The following is a 12900-nucleotide window of genomic DNA, read 5'->3' as shown; positions in this document are numbered from 1 at the left end:
AGTGCCCGTTCTGTAGCGTTTAGCTACTATTATGTATTCTGTGAGCTTAAGAACAGTAAATAATAACAAAATATTTCATAATTCTTCAGTCATGTGGTATTTTGACGCATAACCTCTGTCTGTCGCGTCGCGCTCAATTATTTTCAATTTTGTGTTACTATATTACCTAGGTACGATTAATTTTGTGTGTTATCCTTGTATCATCAAAATGGAAAAAATAAATAATATCCACACTTCTGAACAAAAGAAGAGGAAACGTTCTGCAAATTGGGATTCGTTGGAAAAGGTACGCTTATTTTATTGTTCGTAATTCGTAAATAAAAATAGGTACTGGATCCTACTACAATTTAATATTTTCTTGTGTTTTTTTTTTCAGAATTTACTACGGAGTTGTGTCGCCGAGTTTGTAGACGTTATTGAAAATAAAAATACCGACACAAATACGAACAAAGCCAAAAACGCTGCTTGGAAGAAAATAACAGAACGGTATGTATTACAACAACAATTTTATATTCTGTTATCTATGCAATGAATAGTGATTGCTATGTGTTACAAGCAGAAACGAGTCATCGATACAGCAGTCTGAGCGCTGAACTGGGTGTGAAAAATGAACAGAACATAATTGCAAATTGCAATGAATGAAAAGTTTATAACTGTGTTTATTATTTAGTGGCTGATATTCCAGCTGCCTTCATATGCAATGCGTAGACGCACCACAATAGGGAATGTATAAATAAGCCTATGTGTGTACAATGAAATATTTTAATCACCTGTTTTATTTCAGATTTAATGAACTTAACAACAAGCCACGTACCATTATAGAAATAAAACAGCAGTGGCGGATAGCGAAATCAGATGCAAAACAAAAGTTTTCAATTTATAAAAATGCACGTAGCGAAACTGGAGGTGGACCGAAACCACCTATCTCAGACCCTGTAACTAGTCAAATGATTGACATGATACCTAAAGAATTTGAAGTAGACTTTAATCACTTTGATAGTGATGGCATCATAGTGGAGTTACAAGTATGTAACAATTAACATTACAGTTGTGATACGTGAATGTGATACTAACTATAATTTTATTTTAGTTGCACTTATCACTTGTGGATAACTTTTTTATATGTGATTTGTTTGTAAATTGAAACTTGACATATTTTTAATAAAAGGTTGCACAATCACATAATTAATGTGTATTCGATTGCAGGACAATAAAAAAGGTGCATGTGAAGCACCCATCCTTTAAACTGGAGACAGTGTTCCGGGCTGCAGTAAGATAAACAATCAAACCCCCCAACAATCAACAACATCAATTTTTTATATGTAATGATTTGTTTGTAAATTGAAACTTGACATATTTTTAATAAAAGGTTGCACAATCACATAATTAATGTGTATTCGATTGCAGGCCAATAATAAAGGTGCATGTGAAGCACCCATCCTTGAAACTGGAGACAGTGTTCCGGGCTGCAGTAAGATAAATAATCAAACCCCCCAACAATCAATCAACAGCATCAAGAGAATAGTAAAGAGAAAGTTACCATCTGTGGTAAGTACTTCGAGCAGACTTTTCTTTCTATGATATGTAATATAAGATCTATGATAAAATTCAGTGTAACTACTGTATTTTATCTTGACTTTCAATGAATTCAGACTTGTTTAATTTTTTTCAGGTTAATGAATCTACAAAACAAAGAAACCAAGCGCTGATACAATGTGTGGAAGAAAAACACAAATTAAAGATAGAGCAGATGAGGGAGTCCCACGAATGGGCTAGACAAGAACACGAATTAAAATTAAAAAATTTGGAATTAGAAAATTTAATATTAAAAAATAAATTAAATAAAAAAAATGAGTGATGAATAAATCTGTTTATTATTTAAATCTTAACATATTTTTATGTAATAGGTATTGAGATCAAAAATATGAGTTGATGAATAATTGTCTCGCAGCCTCACCTCTTGCATCACCTCGACCCCTTGCATCTTGAGGTTGATCATTGAAAGAAGGATTTCCTAACTCTATTAAATCAACGTTTTCACCCATTTTGATTGCAATATTATGTAATACAGCTAGTGCTACTTTATAGAGTTTCACGTTTTCTAATGACACACTAAATCCATGCAGTAGACAACGGAATCTTTGCTTCCACACACCAAAACACCTTTCCACCGTGTTTCTTGTGTGTATGTGAGCCTTGTTGTAGGCCTCTTCCTTGGGGTTAGTAGGATTTTGTACAGGTGTAAACAAATAATTTGTTAAGCCATACCCGGCATCACCCAATAAACGGCCATGGAATTCTCCATTTTCAAACCTTTGCTTAATCCGGCTTTCTCTGAAAATTCGGGAATCATGCGTACTGCCCCTCCAATGTGCAACAATATCCCGAATTACCAGTCTTGAATCACAAACTACTTGCACGTTTAGTGAGTAGTATCCTTTTCTATTTATATAGTACTGTGCGCTCTCCCCACCAATTTTTTTAATTTTTATATGTGTGCAATCTATTGCACCTACCACATTTCTGAAGCCACATATTCTTCGGAATCCTGCTATAACTTCTTCCTCTTCTTCCAAAGTTCGTGGCATGTAAATAAATAGCGCTGCTTTCCTAGCTAGAGCGGTGGCAACTCTACGGCATATATTCGTAATAGACTGCTGACTCATGCCGTGAATGTCTGCAGCATCATCTTGTATTTCTTGTCGCGCCCATGTCCTCAATGCTGTACAGACTTGAAGCTCTGCACAGAAGCCACCCTTGGTGGCATGTTCGATATCGACTCGAATTAAATCAATGACTTCTTTCGCGTAAGCTTTACAAAAGCGATATTTATATTTAGATTCGTCTTCATCCAAGGAAAAGGGATCATACCTAGGTTTATACGTTTTTTTTTTTCCTTGGGGGCTCTTCTTCATCCAGTTGATCAAAAATATTGATAGGTTACACAATGGTTAAACAAGGTCTCGCGATTGAATAAGGGTTGCACAAGCTGGCATACGAATTACACAGCCTGTATAACAACTGTATAGCAGGGAAGTGTCAAAAAGCGTTTATTAGTAACGTTTTTGTTATAACCTTGTTACACTCAGTGCATAAATGTTTATTAGTAAGGCAGTTAGTGTTTACATAATAGATGGTTCCTAATAATGTTTCTCGTTTGGTATTGATATCTGAAAAGATATACCTATTTTTTATTTTCTAAAAACCTACAAGTATCGTTTTCGATACAGTATGCATTAGTACCCTATATTATACTACAGTAAAATATAGACAAACATATCAGATATTGACAGAGCTGTGGAATACTGTGTAGCAGTCTTTTTTGAACACAAATGGACGTTACATTTAGCACATTTTATAATGCTGAGTAAATGGCAAGAGGGCATCATACATCTACCTCGGGTTTCTGTCCTTATCTGGCTGTGATCCATTTGATCCAATCTGACTTCAAGTGGAGGCAATGTTTGGCACTCTTTACCCCTTCGGATTTTAGGTGGTGGCCCTTGTGATGTACTGGATAGGCTGCTAGTGCTCGGGCGCCCTCTGGCAGCAGGAAGAGCATACTTGCACAGCGTATCGGCCAGTTCCGACCTAAAATCAGCTAGATTCAGTATAGTGGCACACCATTTTTAGTAGAAACTTTTATGTATAGGATCCAGGCATTGATAACGGATAAATCCAGCAGATGATAAAATATGCGCATGTACCATTTTCTGCTCTTCATTCGGATTTTATATCTTCCGAGAAAGGAGTCCATCAAATCAACGCCCCCCTGTGAGCATTATATTCTTTGATAATTTGGGGCATGGAATGGAAATACGGCGTTTCTATTTTTTATGGAATCTATCAATATTCTCTACAGGCTCGGCTCCTACATATGTTGACGCTAATATAACTTGTTTATTATCTTTCCAGCTGACGGTGGTTATATCTACGCCTTCGAAATTTGTGACATATTCATCATATGAACCTCGGGCTACTGTTTTTTTCATAACGTCCTGTTTTGACGGAAGCTTACATGACTTACCCAAGCGGTTTCTTTGTATAGTTCCTAAGGAGTGAATTCCCTCTTTAGCTAATACGCACATCAAAGGCAAGGACGTATAAAAATTTTCAAAATAGACAATGTGGTTTTGTTGCCTCGGAACTATTCTGAGAAGATTCAGAACTGTTTGCCCAACCACATAGGGTTCATTTGGCAATCTATCATCAGCCTCTTTTCCAGCAAAAATTTGAAATTTGTATGCATAGCCCATCAAATTGGAGAGGACAAACAATTTGAACCCCCATTTGTGGGGTTTATTGGGAAGGTATTGTTTGAGGAAATGGTCTATTTTCGTTGAGCACATTTGCTCATCTATGGATAATCTTTGTTCTATTGTAATGCTTGAAAATTTTGCGTTGAGATGTTCTATTATTGGTCTAAGTTTGTGAAGTTTGTCATGGTGAGGATGATTCACAGGTAAATGATTTTCATTATTGTTGAAATGCAGAATCTTTCATATTCGGTAAATAAATTCTCTGATTCTTCAACTTTCTCTGTATTCGATTCAGAAACAGATTCCGGTATGTTGATATTATCTGTAAAAAAACATTAGTTTTAGTTAGTTAGTTAATAAAAAAATGTTAGTAATAAAACAAAAACAAGAAATGTAAACCGCGGTTTAGGCCTGTAAATTTAATGTGAACTTTATGGGTAAGCCTTTAAACTTTTGCACCTTATACAAACAGCATAGTGTAAAGGTTGATGTGCACTAGTTAAATGTCAAGTTTTGCTGACACTTTTACACGTACAGCATTGTGCATAAGGGAAGAGTAAGGCATAACTGTCTCGAAAATCGTATATAGTATAGGTACAGTACGACCAACGTAACTTGGCGGGCCTGAACATAGCCTCTACGAACTTTCGCGCATGTACACTCGTAAAAAAAATTAGTGTTATAGGCATTTATTTCTTTTAAACTGAAATTCGAACAAAAATTTTCTTATACAGAGACCAAGTACAAAAAATAAACATCAAAACGCTATGAGACATAAAGCAATAAAAATAACCTAATGAATTCAGGATTCACTCACCTTTCGATTATTTTATTATTATTTACACTTTAATAGTAATTTTTATTATTCAATCACTTTCGCTGAGGGGTGAAATCCCTAACATGAAGTCATCTGCCCCTTGCGTACTTTGTGAGGTACTTGGCATAGGCTTTACATCTATAATAGCGAACATCTGAAGATGGTGCCTTTATAAGCTTGGAAGGTGTAGGGCCCAGTACGTCTTCCGGTTGTTTCCGGACAGGCCGATCGTGTAGTAATAAACTCTGCACTATATGATACCTAAATTTTTTTAAACTCATAGTTTTTCCTTTGTGGTGTCTGCGGTATAATATCCAACTATTTGTAATGCAGATATCCAACAGCTGTGACACTAATGGAAGATACCACCGGTACCCTTTCAATTCTGTTCTATACAGAGCTATTAGCATATCTGCTAAGTCGACACCGCCCATATGGGCGTTATAGTGCTTTATGATTTGAGGGCAAGGTACTGTAGATCTCTTCTTTTTTTTCCTTATCGTATCTCAGAATTGTTGACAAGGGATGTGCATCGACATAACTGCTTGCTGTTGTAACACATCTATTATCGTACCACTTGATGACACACACCTTGTTATTATTGCATACGACCTGTGAATGGGAACCTCTTGGTTTCTTCTTCAACTCTTTATCTGTGGTACGTTTTTTTTCAGCGCCACGTAATTAATCTATTAGCCCTTATGGTACCAAGTGACAAAATTCCCAGCTCTTCTCGCAGATAATTAATTAATTCGAGGCTTGTAAAGAAGTTAACTATTTTACAAGCCGGGTTCAGTATGGTTTTACATAAAGCCACTACGATTTTAGCACCCAACCCAAAAGACGATTCTACCGGTGACAAATTAGCTAAACGGAAAGTATCTTCGCCGCCGTATATAATCAAGTCATAAACAAAACCAGATACTCCTGCTCTTACAAAAATCTTGTAGCCCCACTTTTTTGGCTTGTTTTTAACGTATTGTTTGCGATAACCAGCTTTTTTCCCTGTATAGGGCACCATCATTTCATTAATACTAAATTTCTCTTCGTGAGGGGTTTTTAAAAAGTTTGCACGTAGCATTTCAACAAAAGGTCTTATTTTGAAATAACGATCACCGTCATCAAGCAAATTATTGTTGAAATGGATGTATCGACGCAGTTGTTGAAATCTTTTAAGGGGCATAATATCGGCTATGGGACTGTAACTCAACTTTCGGGACCAATAGTATGTATAAGAAGGCATATCCACAATTCCCATGAGCAAATTAAATTAGTGTTGAACGTTACAATTGAAGATTACTTTTTTACATGAAAAATCTCTTTCCCCACACTAACCTATTATTCAAGTTTATCATACTATTCAAAATAAAGACATAATTGACCCAAATAAATAAATAATTAATTATTCTTACCTTTTTACGCGGGATTGCCTTCAGTCCACTCGACATTTTGAACTATTATGAAGTAACCGTTACTTCAACATACGTCAGATTGACGTAAATACGTTGAGAAACTGTCACTTTTCAAAAATAACAAACGTTCGTTCCACGAATAACGTTCTTTCCATAAGGATTTTTCAAAGTTGACTGTATCTATCCAGATACACCGTCAAGAAAAGGGTTAAAGTTAGCTTATAGCTTGAAACTGGCAAACAGAAATCATTAACTTTTTAGTTATAAAGGAAAAATGGTAAATAGGTGCTACTTTTTTGAAAAAAGCAAATAAAACACAGGTTAAATTAATTAACGTTTATTAATACTATTAAGCATAATCAGTCTTCTAATAATAATCAGTATTTAAAAATGTTATTTGTCCTTTGAAAAATCACTTAACAATGAACTTATGACATGATTGTCTGATAAGAATTAAATAAAAATAGTAGAATACTAAACTATATGTAGGTTCCTGTCATATTCTGCATAGTAATGAGGTACTATATTATTTTCAATTAATTGTAATATGTCTTGTTTCTTGCGTTTAGAAATTGGTATTTTAGAATTATATGCCGGCTTAAAGTATATCTCATCAATCGATCTAGTTGGGTTGCTAGTGCGTAAATTTCTTTGTGCTGTTATATTAGCTTGCAACATGTTTTCAGTTTTATATGATACTTTATATTCAAAGGTATTCTTATTCTTTGTAAATTGGACCACTTATAATTCGCTCAATTAAATTTGATCGCCATGAACATTCTTACATAAATTTGTGTTTAACTCCTCTGCTAATACTTTCAGAATTCAGATCAAAAAGCTGTCGTAATTCTATTCAAACACTTTAAATGGGTTCCCAGATTTTTTTAGCTTTTCTTATGACATTAATATATTGATCTGGAACATAAATTGGACTTGATTTCCTCTCCTTTTTAATGCACTTTTCAATCAAAGAATGGGCGGTATCACCCTCAATTTGACGTTGACGCTACTACCATCTAGCGGCATTTATGGTAATTACAAAAGAGTCAATGTTCCTTACGACAGCAAAACACTTTTTATAGTGTTTGTTTTTTTTGTGTTTTTTTTTTTAAGTTATTTTAACGAAATTTTGCACTTGCGTCGTTGTAATTCTAAGGGTGCTAATTATCGAAAACTATGTAGGTTCGGGATTTTATAAATCAAAGTATATATAGACATATATACTATATTTAGACAAATATAGTATGATTTGTTCACACCACTTTACTCCAGATTGCTTTAAATAAGTGAGCTTTCTTTTATATATTTTATCTAAGTGCCGTTTTGATACCATACTTATTACTTACAGTGTTTTATGTATATGATACAAATAAATGTACCATAATACATAAAGCAATCTTCGTACGTATAAATGTATATTATGATCAATTTGTATAAAACAGTCAACTCTTTTTGTTTCCACTCATATTGATGAGTACGAACACCCGAACACACAAGAAACCTTAGTACCTCTGAAGGGACAACTACTCCAACCAAAAGGAAGAGCTTTCCTGGAAGTCCGTCGATTTATGCTTCACACATGAAGAAACGTATGTGTAGAAGAATAATAGAGTTGAATGATAGAGTTATGCAAAAAAACAAACAGCTAAAAATCTGCGGGAAAGAGCGCGGTACATGCGGAAGCGCCTAGCTTCTTTGCAGACTGTTTTAAAGGAGTTGGAAGATAAAAACATAATAAATTCATGTGACAGCAATTTATTAAGTAGACTTGGGGTGACCAGTAGAGATCTAGTGAAGCGACAGATAATGAAATCTAAAAATGGTGACAACCATTAAGAAAAAAATATTCAACAGAAATTAGATCTTTTGCTCTTACCCTTAATTTTTATTCTGCCAAAGCTGCATACTGATAGCACTTAAAATCTTCAAGACTTGCCTTCCTTCTGTTAAAACGCTGAGTAAATGGTATCAAACTGTGGACGGCAAACCCGGCTTTACCAAAAAAGCTCTAATTGCTCTTAAAAATAGGACTGCTCAATTCCAGGGCCAACTTATAAGGACATTGGTTTTTGATGAGATGAAAATAAAATCAAAAGTTGAATACGTTCCTTCAACACAACGCACTTTTGGATACGTGCAGTTTGGGGGGCCAAATTCAAGCTGATTGCTCAAAAGAGTGAACTGAAGCGCTAGTTCTACTAGTATTTGGCTTGGTAGTTAGTTAAATAGCAGATTTAAAGTGCCAATAGGATATTTTTTAACAGATGGAACCAGTGCTGAGCAAAAAAAAATTGGTGTTACAAGCCATTGATTTATGTCACGAAAGTAATCTTTTTATAAAAGCAGTAACATTTGATGGGTGTCCTACAAACATCAGAATGGCAAAATTATTAGGATGTGTGTTCAGTGAAGAAAATTTCAAAACATGGTTTAATCATCCTACGACAGATAATCAAGTTTATGTGTTTTTAGATGCCGTACACATGTTAAAGCTAGTTAGAGACAGCTTTGTATTGAGAAAGATCAGTTGAAGAAATAAACTTATTATTCTATGTGATAATAATAGATATTTTCGCTTTTATAATATTAAAGTACATATAAATTTAACCAAGAGTTCAAAAATAGGGACCGGAAAGTCATAAAATGGGAGTATTGGCGATGCAAAGATTCCAACTCAGAACAGAGTATACTCTGTCCATTATATTATTTGCTTTTGACAGCTCACAACTATGGAATTTTGTATTTATTAAGTTAAAATGTCTTACATAAAAAAAAATGTTCGACGTACTTTATGGACAGGTACCGCCCACTTAGAGATGTGCTTTACAGAACGATTCAATATTATTCTGCCACAGATTATAAATAATCGATATGTGAATATATCCGATAAAAAGTCTTCTACTAAGTTAATGTTATTTAAACATAAAGACAACCAAATTGTAAGATAGAAACCAAATAAAATATTAATATAATATAAAGTTTTACTTTTTTTTAGTTTATGATAAACAAATAAAACAACGAGCGAATTACATATACCTAACTGTAGAAGAGCGCCGACGTTGCAGTTTCAGCGTGTTGTGGAAATGACGACGTTTGACCTCAATTCGGCGCCTCGTGTTATTTTTAAGTTAATTATAATTCATTACATATTCAATCGTCGAATGTGTTAGAATAATTTTAGATATAATATTTAATTGTAATTTTGTCTTAATTAAAGTTTAAGAAAGTTTTTGGTTTTTTTTCTATTCTGTGGCTGTCGCGTACTTATTTGGCGCAGTCGGTAGGATATCCGCAAGTAGTATTCAAGACTAATTATCTTACATCGATATAACTATACGTCGAGAAGCTACTTTGGGGGCTTTCAAGCACCGGCATCGGATATCAAGAATCTACAGTTCTGCAACAGCCCAGGGGAATCCAAACTTCGATTCACGGAGAGAAACCAGAAAATGCAGTATATGTAAGTACACTTGAATTACTCTCGTGTTGCTTCCTTTATTTCTACGTGTATCCTTTAGCACAAAATTTATCACCCTAGAGCCTCTAGGTCGCGGGACCCTGAATCGCGTCAGGCCCGCCAACGTGTAGTAGATAACAATAGAGATACAGATTTAGATAATAGTTTATTTTTAGATAATTTATTCGATTTAGAAATGGCACATCCTAGAGACCCGGACACAATTTTTAAAGCCCTTCGCTTAGTTCCCGATTTTGACGGAAACCCCAACATTTTACCTAGGTTCATTAGGATATGCGATCAAGTAGTTGTGCAATACTTAAGCACCGAACCGGGTAGCGAGTTTTCAAATTTGTGCTTGCTGAATGGTATCCTTAACAAAATAACTGGGACCGCAGCATGTACAATTAATTCTAATGGTATACCGGATAGTTGGTTAGGTATTCGAAGTGCTTTGATTAATAACTTTTCTGATCAACGCGATGAAACCGCCTTGTACAATGACCTCTCCTTAACGACGCAAGGTAGTAGAACACCACAAGAATTTTACGAACATTGTCAAACTTTGTTTAGTACTATAATGACCTATGTGACGTTACATGAAACTATTGCCACTACCATTGAAGCGAAACGCGATTTATATAAGAAAGTGACGATGCAAGCGTTTGTACGAGGACTTAAAGAACCTCTAGGTTCCCGTATACGCTGCATGCGCCCTCCTACTATAGAAAAGGCGCTCGAATACGTCCAGGAGGAACTTAATGTGATGTACCTCCAATCGCGAAACGACTCGACTAAGAATCAACCAACTCCTAAGATTAACCTCACACAACCCTCGTTATCTTTTACACCCCCGCGTCTACAGAATCATCAATTACCAGTCAACTTGCAGGCCCCTATGGCACCACGCCCGTTTAGGCCTCCTACCCATCCGTTTAATCAAAATCGTATGCCCACAAATACGCAAAGAATGTTCGCTGCACCTCCACCTAACTATAACCCTCGTAGTAATGTATTTAAGTTACAACCACGCCATAGTTCACCACAGGCACAAGGCCCTCAGCCTATGAGTGGGGTACAACGATTCACTCCTAAAGAATTGCCTCCGACTAATAGGATGATCGCGGGTCATGATTGTAGTAAATTTGGTAATCCGCCACCATCCAATTATTTTAAATCTCGTGAACTTAACTTGAACGACTCCGCGGCTTATAATCACTCGTACTACGGATACGATGGTTATTATCAAGAACCTGACTATACGCAGTATTATGACTACTCTGATAATGGACTTACTTATGAACCCGTGTATGACATGACGTATTACGATACTACTGTGAACAACCCACCACATGACGACTATCAAACGCAGTTAGGACCTAGTCAAACCGAACAGGATTTTCAGGAGGATTCGAATTCACCAAAACCAAGATAGAATTGAATCTTCAAACGCAAAGACAGTTACCATATATTCAGATTAGGAACCCACCTTTGAAACTACTTATTGATACAGGTGCTAACCAATCCTTCATAAGCCCGGAAGCTGTCGATAGATATTTTGCAAATTATCCTCTCAATTTCGATCCTTTTGAAGTAACCAATATACATGCGACTAGTAGGACCATCATACGACCATCTGAAGATAGATGCATCTGGTAAGCAGAAATGGCGTCTCGTGGTTGATTTTCGAAAAGTCAACGAAAAAACGCTAGATGATAAATATCCTATTCCCAATATAAGTGATGTTCTGGATAAGTTAGGAAAGTGCCAGTACTTCACCACACTTGTTTTGGCGAGTGGATTTTACCAAGTGGAGATGGATCCACAGGATATAGAAAAGACAGCATTTAATGTTGAACACCGTCACTTTGAATTTCTACGTATGCCTATGGGACTCAAGAATTCTCCGTCTACATTTCAGCGCGTAATGGACAATGTCTTGAGAGGGCTACAAAACGAAATATGTCTAGTTTATCTCGACGACATAATAGTGTTCAGCACATCCCTACAGGAGCACATGATTAATCTTGAAAAGGTTTTTCAGAGACTTAGAGATTCAAACTTCAAAATTCAGATGGATAAATCTGAGTTTCTGAAGCTTGAAACAGCTTATCTTGGACACATCATCAGTAAGGATGGAATCAAACCAAATCCTGACAAGATAGAGGCTATAAGAAAATACCCCATCCCTAAGACACCTAAAGAGATAAAACAATTCCTAGGCCTACTTGGTTATTATAGGAAATTTATTCCAGATTTCGCTCGCACTACTAAGCCACTCACTCAATGTTTGAAGAAAGGAAGAAAAATCAGCGTCGACAATGAATACATAAATTGTTTTGAGAAATGCAAAAGTCTCTTAACTAACGACCCCATCCTGCAATATCCTGATTTTACCAAGGAATTTGTACTAACAACGGATGCATCAAATGTTGCTATTGGAGCCATCCTATCACAGGGTCCAATTGGGTCAGATAAACCCGTGTGTTATGCATCGCGAACCCTAAACGAAAGTGAGATGAACTACAGTACAATCGAAAAAGAACTGCTTGCTATAGTATGGGCTACAAAATACTTTAGACCCTATCTATTTGGTCGAAAGTTTAAGATCATAACCGACCACAAGCCACTACAATGGATGATGAATCTGAAAGAGCCGAATTCACGTCTTACAAGATGGCGACTTAAACTGAGTGAGTACGATTTTACCGTAGTCTATAAAAAAGGTAAAATTAACACCAATGCTGACGCTCTTTCCCGTGTAGAAGTTCACACTAAGGACGTAATGTCTTTGATAGATGAAATTGACGAGCTTAATTCAATTATGGGAAATCCATCCGATACCATACGAGCTCAAGCTAATTCATCTACTGAGACTGTTCACACTAGCCATGAGAATCCAATATTGGAGATCCCTATCACAGATGAACCACTCAATAAATTCAATAGACAAGT

The 12900-nt window shown here is 35.9% G+C and overlaps 2 protein-coding genes across 2 annotated transcripts; one reads left to right on the top strand and one right to left on the bottom strand.

The window, feature by feature from the left end:
* Positions 1-1841, top strand: LOC123701795. Its single transcript, XM_045649354.1, has 6 exons — positions 1-286; positions 377-486; positions 785-1025; positions 1207-1322; positions 1408-1548; positions 1673-1841. The coding sequence occupies exons 1-4, from the start codon at positions 209-211 to the stop codon at positions 1243-1245; spliced, it is 468 nt and encodes a 155-aa protein (XP_045505310.1). The 5' UTR covers positions 1-208; the 3' UTR covers positions 1246-1322; positions 1408-1548; positions 1673-1841.
* A 75-nt stretch (positions 1842-1916) lies between these two features.
* Positions 1917-6100, bottom strand: LOC123701977 (putative nuclease HARBI1). The gene is made up of 4 exons (XM_045649611.1): positions 5860-6100; positions 4461-4581; positions 3398-3591; positions 1917-2812 (listed from the first exon to the last, which is right to left on the bottom strand). Exons 1-4 carry the CDS (start codon positions 6098-6100, stop codon positions 1917-1919), a joined length of 1452 nt encoding a protein of 483 aa, XP_045505567.1.
* Positions 6101-12900: the final 6800 nt, after the last annotated feature.

The sequence above is a fragment of the Colias croceus genome, chromosome 22, assembly GCF_905220415.1.
Source record: "Colias croceus chromosome 22, ilColCroc2.1".
Classification (NCBI taxonomy): Eukaryota; Metazoa; Arthropoda; class Insecta; order Lepidoptera; family Pieridae; genus Colias; species Colias croceus.
This window is presented reverse-complemented; position numbering and strand designations above follow the sequence as displayed.